This window comes from Salvelinus namaycush, chromosome 31 (assembly GCF_016432855.1).
Source record: "Salvelinus namaycush isolate Seneca chromosome 31, SaNama_1.0, whole genome shotgun sequence".
NCBI classification, from domain to species: Eukaryota; Metazoa; Chordata; class Actinopteri; order Salmoniformes; family Salmonidae; genus Salvelinus; species Salvelinus namaycush.
Genome location: NC_052337.1, coordinates 2,702,467 through 2,720,821, shown reverse-complemented (window position 1 = coordinate 2,720,821; position 18,355 = coordinate 2,702,467). Strand labels below are relative to the sequence as shown.

At 44.9% G+C, this 18,355-nt stretch overlaps 1 protein-coding gene across 3 annotated transcripts in view; it reads right to left on the bottom strand.

Annotated features, from left to right (window-relative positions):
- Positions 1–1,921: 1,921 nt before the first annotated feature.
- The window catches only part of LOC120026510 (cyclin-I-like), a 32,906-nt gene continuing 16,472 nt past the window's right edge, over positions 1,922–18,355 (bottom strand). For 2 of the 3 annotated variants that reach the window (XM_038971403.1, XM_038971402.1), the window contains exons 3-8: positions 16,166–16,300; positions 15,206–15,280; positions 13,827–13,967; positions 9,145–9,381; positions 5,121–5,444; positions 1,922–3,073 (exon numbers count right to left, since the gene is read on the bottom strand). In XM_038971403.1, the coding sequence (XP_038827331.1) occupies positions 2,885–3,073; positions 5,121–5,444; positions 9,145–9,381; positions 13,827–13,967; positions 15,206–15,280; positions 16,166–16,300 (1,101 nt within the window). In that variant the 3' untranslated portion in view covers positions 1,922–2,884. Of the gene's footprint in view, positions 3,074–5,091; positions 5,445–9,144; positions 9,382–13,826; positions 13,968–15,205; positions 15,281–16,165; positions 16,301–18,355 lie in introns of all 3 variants that reach the window. The other variant, XM_038971405.1, reaches the window with a different exon arrangement.

Sequence of the window (18,355 nt, the reverse complement as noted above, 5' to 3'; positions counted from 1 at the left end):
CTGGATGCAGGAGGTGGCGCATGGTCTGTCACATATGGCGAGGAGCTTTGGATAGGCTTTTCGAAGTTGATTGTACTTTTCACATTGTTTTTGTTTACAATTCCAGCCGAGGACAATATCTTTTCTGTGAGTTGGATGGTGTTGCCCGGTGGAACGTGGAACTTCTGATGTGTGACGGGCAAGTGCGTCTCGATCAATTCCTTCTGACCTCTCTCCTGGTTTCTGTTTACCGGATCTCTCGGTGAGCGGTCTTGTGGCGCAGGTTGTTGTCCGGTGGGGAGTTTTGGGGAATGGGATCCGGCGGTGATATCTCCTCCAGCAACATGGCCCAGAAATTTCTTCCTCAATACAACGTATCTAACTCCCTCCTCCGTTTTCACCACAGCCACGGAGTTAATAAACGTTTTAAACAGTTCCCGATTGTGCGTCTGGTTCTCGTGGTCCTTTACAAACGCATTGAAGTGCGCCAACAATTCAGCGTTCTTCACTCTTCCACCGTTGCACCGGAGAAAGTACAGCACCGAATCCTGAGTAAAATCGGTGGCCATTCCGTCTGTTTGCTCCAAGCCCGATGGAGTGTCAGATGGGTTTTTTTCTGCGCCAGTGACAATTAACTCCGCCCCATCCGAACATTTGCAACTCCATCTGCATACCTGGGGCGTATTCATTAACCCGATTCTGTTGCAAAACGTTTCTTAAACGGAAGCAAACGGAACGAAGCCGGGCGGGACCTACCTGCATTTGTCCAATATAAAATGTCGTTTTGCTCGGTTTGCTTCTGTTTGGTTCTTAAACTGTAAACGTTTACGTTTTGCAACAGAAACGGGTTAGCCTACCCCAAACGGAAAACGCAAACATTAGTATTTATTGGAGAAATTCAGGTAGGCCCCCCTCCGTTTCGTTTGCTTCCTTTGGTTCTTAAACGGTAAACCGTTTCCGTAATGAATACACCCATGGTTTGGTTCTTAAATGGTAATTCATTGCAGAAACAGTTTACAGTTTAAGAAGCAAACAGAGCAAAATGAGATTTTAAATTGGCCAAATGCAGGTAGGTCCATCCCCATTTCGTTAAGAAACGTTTAGCAAAAAAAATGGCCTAATAAACCCCTGGGACCTAGGCAACGTGCATATGTTGTACTGCTGATGGTTTTGTGGCTTCCATTACAGCTCCATCTAGTTGTCGCGCCGGGGATAACAGTTGCTGACAACCAGCATTTTTAATTGATTTAACCTTTAACAAGGCAAGTAAGTTAAGAACACATTCTTATTAATAATAATGGCCTACTCCGGCCAAACCCTAACCTGGACGACGCTGGGCCAATTGTGCGCTGCCCTTATAGGACTCCCAATCACGGTCGGTTGTGATACAGCCTGGAATCGAACCAGGGTCTGTAGTGACGCCTCTAGCACTGAGATGCAGTGCCTAAGACCGCTGCGCCACTCGGAGCCCATTTTAGCTAAACCTTTGTCCTCTTAACCTTCCAAATTAACTGTTCTAACCTGCTGTGTAAACAAACCACCAGTTCCGACAAACCATCAGCATAACCAAAAAAGCAATGTGATGTCACATAAATTAACCTACCTAAAATAACGCTACGTTGCAGTTTAGAAACGTGGAAAACGTTTAAAATCATAGCCTACAGCATTTGTTGGCTGGTCGCATTCAGGCCTAAATCCTTTCATTGCTGTAATCTTATATCAACTTTTAAGATATCCTGGTGTTCCATTCTCTACCAATTGAGTACATTAACTTAGTCGCTCTAGAATCCGCGTGGCCTCCCACCATTTTCAAATGCTCCGTCTGTTGCCTTGGGTCTGGTTTTCAAAACTAAATGTAGCCAATGAAGTAAATGCACATCGTATGTCCAGCAATATGCGGGATGATGAAGCCACTTTGATACACAGTAACATGATAAAAACAGATTATTTCACTTGTTTTTATTGGTGCCACAAGTTGTCAGCAGTACATCGGCAGTTACCAGCACCCCAGAGCAAGAGCCTTTTGGCAAATAAACAAAAAACAGCATGTTGTTTCTGAACAGCAAAGATAAGGTGAATTATGGTAGCTACATCTTCAAACCCTCTTCTTGATTGGATCTGAAATGTCACCTTATTCCCCCCCATAGACCTATAATAAAAAGTAGTGCACTATGTAGGGTATAGGGTGCCACTTCGGACAAATCCCTCTTTTTAACAAAGCTGTTTATCTTAAAACATATTGCTTCATTGGGTAAATTGATTCACTTATGCATCATCATTAATGACAGTAGCTTGTAACGTTCGTTCTTTGGTTAAACTACTACAGCACACTGTGACGGGACAAAGACAGGAAAGTTATGGAAAGGGGATATTTAGATTATTAAAACGTAATAAGCCCTTAGAAACAACCATTCAGTACTTCAGGTTAACATAGTTCTACACGCTTTTACAGTCAAACTCTAAAGTGACATGTTTTGTGAGGGGTTAAAGACAACATGCTGAGAATGAGTTTTTTCTTCTTCAGGAAATAGAGGAAGGTAAAGAAAATAAATATACTGATTGAAACTTAGATTAGTTAGGGTCAACAACAGAAATAAGATGACACGACCTTACATTAGAGAAATATCATCACAGAGACTCACAGGGAGAAGTAGTAATTTGACCTCTTTTTTGAAGGACAAGATTATTCCTTTATCTATATCATTATATTATATATTTTTTTATCCTTTTATATTTGTGCTCAACAAATAGTTATGAAATAGCATATTTTTTTGGTGACTTTTTTGTGCTCAATCGAGGCCTGGGGTTGGTGGATAAATGCCATGACAGATTGAATACTGAGACGTATTTTCCTTGCAGCTCAGGTAGAGAGGAAGAGAAGGCCTTGGTTTCATCCTCTTCTTCTCTATGAGACACCGACGGGTTGGAGAGGGGGGCAGGGGGAGGTGTGGCCATCCCGCCTGACCAACAGGACAGGACTCTCCTCTAGAGGCTCCTCACCCGTTACCGCCGTCCCTTCCGGAGCGCCCCCGTTCTCTTCGTTGTAGAGTCGTTTGATCCCCTCGTAGAATTCGTCGACCTCCATCTCCTCCACCTTAATAATAATATTATTTGTAAGCACATAATACAATACATTATATCACTTATAATATAATACATTTGTATAGAGCTTTTCATAGTCATCTCAAAGCTCTACTACAATAACATAATACCATAAACACAATATGCTTTCATAATCAAGGCAAGTCAAATAGCAATAGTATACAGTGCATTCGGAAAGTATTCAGACCCCCTCAACTTTATCCACATTTTGTTACGTTACAGCCTTTATTCTAAAATGGATTAAATCTAAAACATGTTCCTCAATCTACACACAATACCCCATAGTGACATCACAATAACCCATAATGATAAAGCGAAAACACGTTTTTAGAAATGTATTAAAATAAAAACAGAAATACCTTATTTGCATAAGTATTCAGACTCTAAATTCAGACTCTAAATTCAGACTCTAAATTCAGACTCTAAATGGAGTTCAGGTGCTTCCTGTTTCCATTGATCATCCTTGAGATGTTTCTACAACTTGACTGACCTGTGGTAAATTCAATTGATTGGACATGATTTGGAAAGGCACACACCTGTCCATATAAGGTCCCACAGTTGACAGTGCATGTCAGAGCAAAAACCAAACCACGAGGTCGAAGGAATTGTCTGTAGAGCTCAGAGACAGGATTGTGTCGAGGCAAAGAGCTGGGGAAGGGTACCAAAAACATTTCCGCAGCATTGACAGTCCCCAAGAACACAGTGGCCTCCATCATTCTTAAATGGAAGATGTTTGGAACCACCAAGACTCTTCCTAGAGCTGGACGCCCGGCCAAACTGAGCAATCGGGGGAGATGGGCCTTGGTCAGGGACTCTGACAGAGCTCCAGAGTTCCTCTGTGGAGATGGGAGAACCTTCCAGAAGGACAGCACTCTGCCAATCAGGGCTTTATGGTAGAGTGGCCAGACGGGAGCCACTCCTCAGGATTTTTATTTATCCAGGCAAGTCAGTGAAAAACAAATTCTTATTTATAATGACGGCCTACCCCGGCCAAACCCTAACCCAGACAACGCTGGGCCAATTGTGCGCTGCCCTATGGGACTCCCAATCATGGCCGGTTGTGATACAGCCTGGAATCGAACCTGGGTTTGTAGTGACGCCTCTAGCACTGAGATGCAGTGCCTTAGACCGCTGCGCCACTCGGGAGCCCAAAAGACACATGAAAGCCTGCTTGATGTTTTCCAAAAGACACCTAAAGGACTCTCAAACAATGAGAAACAAGATTCTCTGGTCTAATGAAACCAAGATTGAGCTCTTTGGCCTGAATGCCAAGCGTCACATCTGGCAGAAACCTGGTACCATCCCTACGGTGAAGCATGGTGGTGGCAGCATCATGCTGTGTGACAGGGACTAAGAGACTAGTCAGGATTGAGGCAAAGATGAACGGAGCAAAGTACAGAGATCCTTGATGAAAACAGGCTCCAGAGCGCTCAGGACCTCAGACTGGGGCAAAGGTTCACCTTCCAACAGGACAACGACCCTAAGCACACAGCCAAGACAAGGCAGAAGTGGCTTGGGGACAAGTCTCCGAATGAACTTGAGTGGCCCAGCCAGAACCCGGATTTGAACCCGATCGAACATCTCTGGAGAGACCTGAAAATAGCTGTGCAGCAACACTCCCCATCCAACCTGACAGAGCTTGAGAGGATCTGCAGAGAAGAATGGGAGGAACTCCCCAAATACAGGTGTGCCAAGCTTGTATCGTCATACCCAAGAAGACTTGAGGCTGTAATCTCTGCCAAAGGTGCTTCAACAAAGTACTGATTAAAGGGTTTGAATACTTATGTAAATGCGATTTCATATTTTTATTTTATTTTATACATTTGCAAAAAAAACAACATGTTTTTTGCTTTGTCATTATAGGATATTGTGTGCAGATTGATGAGGGGAAAAAACTATTTAATACATTTTAGAATAAGGCTGTAACGTAACAAAATGTGGAAACAATCAAGGGTTCGGGATACTTTCTAAATGCTCTGTATGTAGGTAGGTGTTAAAAAAATACTTTACTCCGGTTGATGAAGCAGCCAAGCTCTCACCTTGCGCTTGGCTGACTGCTTGCAGCGCAGGGAGACTTGGTGGGAGTGGTGGCTGGGTTTGGCTGGTCCATGGACCTGGAGCAGGGTGGTAGAGGAGACCCAGGAGAGGCTCCTGTCCCTAGGGGCCGTGAATGGCGCCGGTGGGTCTGTGTCCGGGGAGGGGAGCCTGGTGTTGGACTCTCTTCCCCGGGTGCAGGGATCCGGGTCCAGACTGTGGTGTAGGGACTGGTAGATGTACACAGTGTTGGGAGGCAGGGAAGCTTCCTGTGTGGACAGGTGACGTGACACCAGCTCTCGACATCGGATCAGCTGAGAACTGTCAATCTAGGGGTGGGAGATAAATTAAAGTCTTGATTATAATTATGTTAAAAGCTAGGTTTCCATTCAATTGGCGACAGATTTTCAGGCGAATATTCTAAAATCCACATTAAAATATGCGCATTTCCCATCGATTATCATGTCACCAGAATTAATATTTATTGTAAAGGAGCATTAAACTCATCAAAGTGCACTTTCACCACCCTGTGAAGTTCATAACTTATTTAAATCTGTAGCCTAATAAACTGCATGGTTTCCCCGAGTCCTAGTGGGAGGACCACACGCCATATCATGGCGTGACTCCATGTTTACTTCGATATGATGGTTATTATATTAAATATTTGCACATAAGGGCGTTTCCACCACATAATACATTTTACCGACACAAAAAGAACCCACCATGTCAAACGAACAAATTATCTGTCAGCATTTATAAAATTGTACCGAAACGTCCCGTTTCCATCACAACTGTTGTGACTTAAAAACAAATATATATTATACAGTAATGCCTTTACATAACTGTGGATGGAAATGTGGTTAGAGTCAAAATACAGGCTGACTATATTATGCAACCAACGGCAACAGTTCCGAGAGGCATCCTGATAATACCACAGATATATATTTTTAAATAAGTGTGATTCAATACGTGGGAGGGACTACAACATCCATGTTATCCACTGTATTTGCTCTGGGTTTTAGTGAACAGGTCATACGAGAACGAGAGATGGCTTATTCCACAACAGCAGAAAATATTTTTGTCATCTCAGAATGTTCTGGCAATTCTCACACAGGAACTTCATTGGGAGGAAGGATGTTTGAGACATGCTTTTTTACATTCGTATCACAAACCATTTTTGAGAAAATCATGATGAAAGTGGCAATTTTAAGCCCTTTTAGACCCACGGAGTGTACAAAACATTAAGAACACCTTCCTAACATTGAGTTTCACTGCTTTTTGCCTTCAGAACAGCCTCAGTTCATCGGGGCATGGGACTCTACAAGGTGTTGAAAGCGTTCCACAGGGATGCTGGCCCATGTTGACTCCAATGCTTCCCACAGTTGTGTCAAGTTGGCTGGATGTCCATTGGGGGGTGGACCATTCTTGATACACACGGGAAACTGTTGAGTGTGAAAAACTCAGAAGCGTTGCAGTTCTTGACACAAACCGGTGCATCTGGCACCTACTACCATAACCGGTTTAAAGGCACTTACATATTTTGTCTTGCCCATTCACCCTCTGGCACACATACACAATCCATGTCTCAAATTGTCTCAAGGCTTCAAAATCCTTCTTTAACCCTTTAACTCTTCTTTAAAAATCTTTCTTTAGTCTCCTCACCTTCATCTACACTGATTGAAGTGGATTTATCAGGTGACATCAATAAGGGATCATCGCTTTCACCTGGTCAGTCTGTCGTAGAAAGAGCAGGTGTTCCTAATGTTTTGTACACTCAGTGTGTGTATGCTTCCTGTAAGACCTTACGATCTGTGATACATCGTGAAGTAATAATACTCCTTATTCAACATTAAACATATTTATATTAATATCTCAAAATAACCCTTTTTTGATTTCGCTTATTTTTTATTTTTTTTTAGACAGTTTCATCAAACATCACATTTCCCGGAGTGTGTTCTCTGGTACTTTTAATGGTATAACATAAAAATGTACATTATATGTCATTAACCAATCACAGACCTCCTTTAGGATTGCACATTCAGTAAATCACCAGCAGAGGGAGTTCCCTTTGAATCCATTTCCCCATTCACTGTGTTGGTGGGGTTCATTAAATATATCAGAACTTCAGAATTAGCAGAGAGCCCACACTGGAAATTGTATTTAATTGTTGAGTATATTGATTAAAACAATATGGTGTTAAAAATCAAAAAGAGTAGTTGAGATATTTATATCAATATGTTTAATGTTGAATAAATGAATGTAAAACATTGTATAGTGAACATGTAGTACCTGTGTTTTCCTGAGCAGGTTGATAGTGAGAGTTTAGTACCTGTGTTTTCCTGAGCAGGAGGATAGTGAGAGTTTAGTACCTGTGTTTTCCTGAGCAGGAGGATAGTGAGAGTTTAGTACCTGTGTTTTCCTGAGCAGGAGGATAGTGAGAGTTTAGTACCTGTGCTTTCCTGAGCAGGAGGATAGTGAGAGTTTAGTACCTGTGCTTTCCTGAGCAGGAGGATAGTGAGAGTTTATTACCTGTTCTTTCCTGAGCAGGAGGATAGTGAACATGTAGTACCTGTGTTTTCCTGAGCAGGAGGATAGTGAGAGTTTAATACCTGTGTTTTCCTGAGCAGGAGGATAGTGAGTGTAGTACCTGTGTTTTCCTGAGCAGGAGGATAGTGAGTGTAGTACCTGTGTTTTCCTGAGCAGGAGGATAGTGAGTTTAGTACCTGTGCTTTCCTGAGCAGGAGGATAGTGAGAGTGTAGTACCTGTGCATTCCTGAGCAGGAGGATAGTGAGTGTAGTACCTGTGTTTTCCTGAGCAGGAGGATAGTGAGTTTAGTACCTGTGTTTTCCTGAGCAGGAGGATAGTGAGTGTAGTACCTGTGTTTTCCTGAGCAGGAGGATAGTGAGTTTAGTACCTGTGCTTTCCTGAGCAGGAGGATAGTGAGAGTGTAGTACCTGTGTTTTCCTGAGCAGGAGGATAGTGAGTTTAGTACCTGTGTTTTCCTGAGCAGGAGGATAGTGAGTTTAGTACCTGTGTTTTCCTGAGCAGGAGGATAGGGAGAGTTTAGTACCTGTGCTTTCCTGAGCAGGAGGATAGTGAGAGTTTAATACCTGTGTTTTCCTGAGCAGGAGGATAGTGAGAGTTTAGTACCTGTGTTTTCCTGAGCAGGAGGATAATGAGAGTTTAGTACCTGTGTTTTCCTGAGCAGGAGGATAATGAGAGTTTAATACCTGTGTTTTCCTGAGCAGGAGGATAGTGAGAGTTTAGTACCTGTGTTTTCCTGAGCAGGAGGATAATGAGAGTTTAGTACCTGTGTTTTCCTGAGCAGGAGGATAGTGAGAGTTTAGTACCTGTGTTTTCCTGAGCAGGAGGATAATGAGAGTTTAGTACCTGTGTTTTCCTGAGCAGGAGGATAGTGAACATGTAGTACCTGTGTTTTCCTGAGCAGGAGGATAGTGAGTGTAGTACCTGTGTTTTCCTGAGCAGGAGGATAGTGAGAGTTTAATACCTGTTCTTTCCTGAGCAGGAGGATAATGAGAGTTTAGTACCTGTGTTTTCCTGAGCAGGAGGATAGTGAGAGAGTTTAATACCTGTTCTTTCCTGAGCAGGAGGACATTGAGAGAGTTTAATACCTGTGTTTTCCTGAGCAGGAGGATAATGAGAGTTTAGTACCTGTGTTTTCCTGAGCAGGAGGATAGTGAACATGTAGTACCTGTGTTTTCCTGAGCAGGTTGATAGTGAGAGTTTAGTACCTGTGTTTTCCTGAGCAGGAGGATAATGAGAGTTTAGTACCTGTGTTTTCCTGAGCAGGAGGATAGTGAACATGTAGTACCTGTGTTTTCCTGAGCAGGAGGATAGTGAGTTTAGTACCTGTGTTTTCCTGAGCAGGAGGATAGTGAGTTTAGTACCTGTGTTTTCCTGAGCAGGAGGATAGTGAGAGTTTAGTACCTGTGTTTTCCTGAGCAGGAGGATAATGAGAGTTTAATACCTGTGTTTTCCTGAGCAGGAGGATAGTGAGAGTTTAATACCTGTGTTTTTCTGAGCAGGTTGATCGTGAGAGCCAGCCAGTCAGGGCAGATATTCTCCAGCTCCAGGGTGAAGAGGGCCAGCGCCAGCATGACTCCCCGGGAGAGGGGCTGTAGCAGGGCGCTGTCGGCCAGGCAGTAGTGCAGCTGCTGGGTCAACACCGACAGGTGCTGCGACGGATTACACCCCACCAGACCCACCATGAACCGTGGCTTGCAGGACAGCACCATGGCATGGAACTGAAGGGAAACAACAGCCAGTTAGTTAGCGGTCAAAGTTTTTTCACTAAACTGTTGTACATAGGGCTGTGGCGGCGGCTGTTTTACCGCCACACCGGCAGTCATGAGTCATGACCGCAGACAAATTCCACGTGACCGTTGAGTCATGGTAACCTCCTTTTAATCACTCTGGACATGTGTTAGTAGTACCCAGCTTGTCAAACAACCACCAGGTCCTAACTGCCTGGTACTCAGGGCTCTATTGTCCCTCCATCAGGTCCTAATGGCCTGGTACTCAGGGCTCTATTGTCCCTCCATCAGGTCCTAACGGCCTGGTACTCAGGGCTCTATTGTCCCTCCATCAGGTCCTCATGGCCTGGTACTCAGGGCTCTATTGTCCCTCCATCAGGTCCTAATGGACTGGTACTCAGGGCTCTATTGTTCCTCCATCAGGTCCTAATGGCCTGGTACTCAGGGCTCTATTGTCCCTCCATCAGGTCCTAATGGACTGGTACTCAGGGCTCTAATGTCCCTCCATCAGGTCCTAATGGCCTGGTACTCAGGGCTCTATTGTCCCTCCATCAGGTCCTAATGGCCTGGTACTCAGGGCTCTATTGTCCCTCCATCAGGTCCTAATGGACTGGTACTCAGGGCTCTATTGTCCCTCCATCAGGTCCTAATGGCCTGGTACTCAGGGCTCTATTGTCCCTCCATCAGGTCCTAATGGCCTGGTACTCAGGGCTCTATTGTCCCTCCATCAGCTCCTAAGTGCCTGGTACTCAGGGCTCTATTGTCCCTCCATCAGGTCCTAATGGCCTGGTACTCAGGGCTCTATTGTCCCTCCATCAGGTCCTAATGGACTGGTACTCAGGGCTCTATTGTCCCTCCATCAGGTCCTAACTGCCTGGTACTCAGGGCTCTATTGTCCCTCCATCAGGTCCTAATGGCCTGGTACTCAGGGCTCTATTGTCCCTCCATCAGGTCCTAATGGACTGGTACTCAGGGCTCTATTGTCCCTCCATCAGGTCCTCATGGCCTGGTACTCAGTGCTCTATTGTCCCTCCATCACGTCCTAATGGCCTGGTACTCAGGGCTCCATTGTCCCTCCATCAGGTCCTAATGGCCTGGTACTCAGGGCTCTATTGTCCCTCCATCAGGTCCTAATGGACTGGTACTCAGGGCTCTATTGTCCCTCCATCAGGTCCTCATGGCCTGGTACTCAGTGCTCTATTGTCCCTCCATCAGGTCCTAATGGCCTGGTACTCAGGGCTCTATTGTCCCTCCATCAGGTCCTAATGGACTGGTACTCAGGGCTCTATTGTCCCTCCATCAGGTCCTCATGGCCTGGTACTCAGGGCTCTATTGTCCCTCCATCACGTCCTAATGGCCTGGTACTCAGGGCTCCATTGTCCCTCCATCAGGTCCTAATGGCCTGGTACTCAGGGCTCTATTGTCCCTCCATCAGGTCCTAATGGCCTGGTACTCAGGGCTCTATTGTCCCTCCATCAGGTCCTAACTGCCTGGTACTCAGGGCTCTATTGTCCATCCATCAGGTCCTAATGGCCTGGTACTCAGGGCTCTATTCTCCCTCTGACATCAATACAAATTTTTATCGAAAATAAACACTAGGCCCATCTTACTTTTAAAACTCACGTCACTTTGATGAACAATTTGAACAAAGAAGTCCAACAACACTCATACACATTTCAGAGCTTATGCATATTCATAAGCTTATGCATATTCAAAAGCTTATGCATATTCATAAGCGCAAGCCAGAAAACAAATACCCGAATTAAAACTATGATTGTGCTGTTATACAATACATAGCCTACCGCATATTACACACGGCAGAAAAACATAACACAAAAATGATTTAAGATGTCTTTGGTACATAATTGGTCTAGCCTATACTCCAAAATTAAAAAATTTGAGTAATTGCCTTTCAGTGGAGACTGTATTATTATGCAGGGGCTGTTGGACTGTTTACGCTCCTAAATGTCTATCCATGAGTCTGGGAGAGAACTTACAGCCTTAGGCGATGCAGTTGGTTCATTGATTGTGCAGGGCGGTTTACAGTTAACCTAAAATTATAGTGCATTTGAATAGCCTAGCAATAGGGAATAGTTTTTACATTTGCATACTTCATTACGTGACACATTACCTTAAGCTATACAGAATATCTCACCACTACTTCAAGCCTCTAGCGGTGGTTCTGTCTAGGACACTACTTCAAGCCTCTAGTGGCGGTTCTGTCTAGGACACTACTTCAAGCCTCTAGGGTGGTTCTGTCTAGGACACTACTTCAAGCCTCTAGCGGTGGTTCTGTCGAGGACACTACTTCAAGCCTCTAGCGGTGGTTCTGTCTAGGACACTACTTCAAGCCTCTAGCGGTGGTTCTGTCGAGGACACTACTTCAAGCCTCTAGTGGTGGTTCTGTCTAGGACACTACTTCAAGCTTCTAGGGTGGTTCTGTCTAGGACACTACTTCAAGCCTCTAGCGGTGGTTCTGTCGAGGACACTACTTCAAGCCTCTAGGGTGGTTCTGTCTAGGACACTACTTCAAGCCTCTAGCGGTGGTTCTGTCGAGGACACTACTTCAAGCCTCTAGCGGTGGTTCTGTCGAGGACACTACTTCAAGCCTCTAGCGGTGGTTCTGTCGAGGACACTACTTCAAGCCTCTAGGGTGGTTCTGTCTAGGACACTACTTCAAGCTTCTAGGGTGGTTCTGTCTAGGACACTACTTCAAGCTTCTAGGGTGGTTCTGTCTAGGACACTACTTCAAGCCTCTAGGGGCGGTTCTGTCTAGGACACTACTTCAAGCCTCTAGGGTGGTTCTGTCTAGGACACTACTTCAAGCCTCTAGCGGTGGTTCTGTCTAGGACACTACTTCAAGCCTCTAGCGGTGGTTCTGTCTAGGACACTACTTCAAGCCTCTAGGGTGGTTCTGTCTAGGACACTACTTCAAGCTTCTAGGGTGGTTCTGTCTAGGACACTACTTCAAGCTTCTAGGGTGGTTCTGTCTAGGACACTACTTCAAGCCTCTAGGGGCGGTTCTGTCTAGGACACTACTTCAAGCCTCTAGCGGTGGTTCTGTCTAGGACACTACTTCAAGCCTCTAGCGGTGGTTCTGTCTAGGACACTACTTCAAGCCTCTAGCGGTGGTTCTGTCGAGGACACTACTTCAAGACTCTAGCGGTGGTTCTGTCGAGGACACTACTTCAAGCCTCTAGGGTGGTTCTGTCTAGGACACTACTTCAAGCCTCTAGTGGTGGTTCTGTCTAGGACACTACTTCAAGCCTCTAGTGGTGGTTCTGTCTAGGACACTACTTCAAGCCTCTAGCGGTGGTTCTGTCTAGGACACTACTTCAAGCCTCTAGCGGTGGTTCTGTCTAGGACACTACTTCAAGCCTCTAGTGGTGGTTCTGTCTAGGACACTACTTCAAGCCTCTAGCGGTGGTTCTGTCTAGGACACTACTTCAAGCCTCTAGTGGTGGTTCTGTCTAGGACACTACTTCAAGCCTCTAGCGGTGGTTCTGTCGAGGACACTACTTCAAGCCTCTAGCGGTGGTTCTGTCTAGGACACTACTTCAAGCCTCTAGCGGTGGTTCTGTCGAGGACACTACTTCAAGCCTCTAGCGGTGGTTCTGTCGAGGACACTACTTCAAGCCTCTAGCGGTGGTTCTGTCGAGGACACTACTTCAAGCCTCTAGGGTGGTTCTGTCTAGGACACTACTTCAAGCTTCTAGGGTGGTTCTGTCTAGGACACTACTTCAAGCTTCTAGGGTGGTTCTGTCTAGGACACTACTTCAAGCTTCTAGGGTGGTTCTGTCTAGGACACTACTTCAAGCCTCTAGTGGTGGTTCTGTCGAGGACACTACTTCAAGCCTCTAGTGGTGGTTCTGTCTAGGACACTACTTCAATCCTCTAGGGTGGTTCTGTCTAGGACACTACTTCAAGCCGCTAGGGGTGGTTCTGTCTAGGACACTACTTCAAGCCTCTAGGGTGGTTCTGTCTAGGACACTACTTCAAGCCTCTAGGGTGGTTCTGTCTAGGACACTACTTCAAGCCTCTAGGGGCGGTTCTGTCTAGGACACTACTTCAAGCCTCTAGGGTGGTTCTGTCTAGGACACTACTTCAAGCCTCTAGCGGCGGTTCTGTCTAGGACACTACTTCAAGCCTCTAGGGTGGTTCTGTCTAGGACACTACTTCAAGCCTCTAGCGGTGGTTCTGTCTAGGACACTACTTCAAGCCTCTAGTGGTGGTTCTGTCTAGGACACTACTTCAAGCCTCTAGGGTGGTTCTGTCTAGGACACTACTTCAATCCTCTAGTGGTGGTTCTGTCTAGGACACTACTTCAAGCCTCTAGTGGTGGTTCTGTCTAGGACACTACTTCAATCCTCTAGTGGTGGTTCTGTCTAGGACACTAGGACAGGACTATGAATGTGGTGACGGAACCCAATACTCACAATGTGTAGAAATTCCAGCGGTGTGGCAGCGTGCAGGTCCCAGTTAAGTTTATCCAGAATGATCCTCTCCATTCTTAGTATCTCTGATGGGGAGCAGCCACATCTGCTGCTGCTGGCCAAGTCACACAGCAACGGCACACGCTGCACACACACACACACACACACACACAACTTTGGGTTAGTTGGGTTCAAAACAACAGCAAACAAGCAGAAAGGCAGCCCACCAACCCTTTCCACTCTGCCCACCAACCCTTTCCACTCTGCCCACCAACCCTTTCCACTCTGCCCACCAACCCTTTCCACTCTGCCCACCAACCCTTTCCACTCTGCCCACCAACCCTTTCCACTCTGCCCACCAACCCTTTCCACTCTGCCCACCAACCCTTTCCACTCTGCCCACCAACCCTTTCCACTCTGCCCACCAACCCTTTCCACTCTGCCCACCAACCCTTTCCTCTCTGCCCACCAACCCTTTCCTCTCTGCCCACCAACCCTTTCCACTCTGCCCACCAACCCTTTCCACTCTGCCCACCAACCCTTTCCACTCTGCCCACCAACCCTTTCCACTCTGCCCACCAACCCTTTCCACTCTGCCCACCAACCCTTTCCACTCTGCCCACCAACCCTTTCCACTCTGCCCACCAACCATTTCCACTCTGCCCACCAACCATTTCCACTCTGCCGGTGTTGTATGTAATGGTTATGTATTCACTAAGGAGACTGATGGTGTCATATGTAATGGTTATGTATTCACTAAGGAGACTGATGGTGTCGTATGTAATGGTTATGTATTCACTAAGGAGACTGATGGTGTTGTATGTAATGGTTATGTATTCACTAAGGAGACTGATGGTGTCATATGTAATGGTTATGTATTCACTAAGGAGACTGATGGTGTCGTATGTAATGGTTATGTATTCACTAAGGAGACTGATGGTGTTGTATGTAATGGTTATGTATTCACTAAGGAGAATGATGGTGTCATATGTAATGGTTATGTATTCACTAAGGAGACTGATGGTGTTGTATGTAATGGTTATGTATTCACTAAGGAGACTGATGGTGTCATATGTAATGGTTATGTATTCACTAAGGAGACTGATGGTGTCGTATGTAATGGTTATGTATTCACTAAGGAGACTGATGGTGTAGTATGTAATGGTTATGTATTCACTAAGGAAGGACTGGTGGTGTCGTAGGTAATTGTTATGTATTCACTAAGGAGACTGATGGTGTTGTTGGTAATGGTTATGTATTCACTAAGGAGACTGATGGTGTCGTATGTAATGGTTATGTATTCACTAAGGAAGGACTGGTGGTGTCGTAGGTAATGGTTATATTTTCACTAAGGAAGGACTGGTGGTGTCGTATGTAATCACCTCGTCCTCCTCGCTGGTTTTGGCAGCCAGGAAGTAACAGGCGATGGCGATGCAGCGGAGGTACTTTGGACGGGCCTGAGGAGAGAGAGAGACTGGGTCAGGAGGACTACGTGATGTCACTAGTACTCATTGTCTAAACTCAGAACCCTGGGTTCCAAATGTTCCCTGTTCAGACAACAGACTAGAGCCAATACTTTATACTAGACATCTACCATCCCCCTACCACTATCAGATTAGAGCCATAAAGGAGACTAGACATCTACCACCTCTATCAGATTAGAGCCATAAGGGAGACTAGACATCTACCACCCCACTACCACCAGATTGGGGGGGGGGGGGGACAACGTAGCCTGTGTTTTTGTCCCCCCACGTTGGTTCTGAAATCACCATCACCCACTAATTAACTAGTCATTTTTGTAAATTAAGTGTTTGAGCTAGTAATGTATAGAAGGTAAAGTGGAATATGAGCAAAACATTTTAGTGAAGGGGGGGGATTCGTAATCAATAGTTACATATCGGGATATTATTTTAAATGATATATAGTATCGTTTTGACAATATCGTAATATTATTTTTGCGCTAGTTGGCTGTGCCTGCACAAAAACTCAAAAATGTTTTCAGCACTTTTATTTCCATGACGGATCAAAAAACTCATGGCTCTTGTCTCTCTGTAGCAGAAATATTTTATTTTAAATGTTATTTGACCTTTATTTAACTAGGCAAGTTAGTTAAGAACAAATTATTATTTACAACATATGGTGAGCAATATGTTTGACACATTGAATCACAAAAGTGTCAAATCGCAATACAAATAGAATCGTGACATTCATACTATCGTATCCTGAGGTCCCTGGTGATTCCCAGCCCTAATGGCTAATACCATTTTTATTGTCCATTGTTACTTATGAAAAATGTTTCAGTACTTCATCTAGATAACATTAAAAACCCGTTGGCACCTTACCTTTATAGTGCCTAAAAACCTGTCCAAAATACTGATGGCTAGGGAGAGGGTCTCTGGATAGAGCTTGGTGTCACTGTGGAGGTCAATGAGCCAGCACACAGTCTCATCACGCTGGGCAGGGGAGATGTCTGTATCCTAGGGAACAACAGAAGCAGAGGAGTCAGTTAAAAAAAAAAAAAAATCACAGGACACATCGCAGGTTAGTTGCTGAGGAGACATAGCATGAGCGTCAGTAAACAGTGCTTCACATTCGGAGAAAATTAATTTAGGCTATAGTATCAATGCACAATGTATTAAAACCACTCACTTAAATAACTTACAAAAGTCTCAACCAAAGTCAAAATCATAGGCTTGATTAAACTACAGGAACAATATATAAATTAGAGAAAGCACATGAACGTCAATGAAAGAAACAAATGCTGCTAACATCTCTGTTAAAAGTATGTTGGTCCCTTGACAACAAAGTAAATGAGAATGTTAAGACCATGACACAACTGACCTTCTGAACCGACGTGCTTAATTAAGGAGCCTGTATTCTAGCTTCGGTATGCTGCTAGGAGAAGTGAACGTCTGTGCCTTGCATAAATCCCTTAAAGGGATACTTCTGGATTTTGGCCCTTTATTTACTCCCCCAGAGTCAGATTAATTTGTGGATACCATTTGTATGTCTCTATGCCCTGATTGCACGCCTATAGGTATCTGCTAGCATGCTAGAAGATACCCATAGTCTTCCAGTCATTGCGGTAGCGCTAGTTAGCAAATGCGGTAGCGCTAGTTAGCAAATGCGGTAGCGCTAGTTAGCAAATGCGGTAGCGCTAGTTAGCAATTGCGGTAGCGCTAGTTAGCAATTGCGGTAGCGCTAGTTAGCAATTGCGGTAGCGCTAGTTAGCAATTGCGGTAGCGCTAGTTAGCAATTGCGGTAGCGCTAGTTAGCAACTTCCTTCAAACTGCTCGCAGGGATATAAAAATGGTATCCACAAATTAATCTGACTCTGGGGAAGTAGATAAAGGCCCTCATTGCCAAAATCATAGGTCTTAGTCGCACAATTTTACATCTACACTGAAAAAAAATATGAACGCAACATGTAAAGTGTTGGTCCCAAGTTTCATGAGCTGAAATAAAATACTTTTCCATATGCACAAAAAGCTTTTTTCTCTCAAATTTTGGGCACAAATTTGTTTACATACCTGTTAGCGAGCATTTCTCCTTTGCCAAGATATCAAGAAGCTGATTAACAGCATGATCATTACACAGGTGCACCTTGTGCCGGGGACAATAAAAGGCCACTAAAATGTGCAATTTTGTCATAAACACACTGCCACAGATCTCAAGTTGAGGGAGCGTGCAATTGGCATGCTGACTGCAGGAATGTCTACCAGAACTGTTGCCAGAGAATTGAATGTTCATTTCTACCATGGGTATAAAATTGCATTTTATAGATGCACAGATATGCACAGATACTGTGACGAGATCCTGAGGCTCATTGTGAGACCTATTAATTAGTAGTCCGCGAGCAAAACAACCAATCTACCAGGACCCCCTGTTATTGTCTTGACATGCTTGAATTGGCTTAACTGCACTCCGTTTTTTGGGGACAGGCTGTGCCCGTTACCGCACTCTGTTTTTTGGGACAGGCTGTGCCCGTTACCACACTCCGTTTTTTGGGACAGGCTGTGCCCGTTACCGTACTCCGTTTTTTGGGACAGGCTGTGCCCGCTACTGTAGAGGCCAGATGAGGAAGGTCAGAGTCCTCTATGTTGGAAAAGGCTCAATATCAGGCTCTGGTGGCATTGGCAGTAACAGCTTATCTTAACTGAGGAGGTTTTAGAAACAGACTGTGTCTGGTTCGTTGGACTAATAACTAGGGGAGAAGTGAAAGCATGAACCTCCGCCACAGCAGGTGCTTTAGTCAATGCCCCTTTGCACTCACAAATGAAAGCAAATGCATTCTCCCCATAACTCTGACCTCAGGTGATATAGATAGCTGTACCAAGGAAATAACAATTTCCCCACCTCCATGGTCTAACATTGGCAGCAGTTAGCCTAGCGGTTAGAGGCAAGCCAGCAAAAATAAAATACCTGTATATACGCGTGTCTTTCGAAGGGGTTGGGTTAAAAGTGGAAGCCAAATTTCAGTTGGACCTTGGGTGCAATTGACCAATACAGTCATTTTATTGACCTGCTACTTT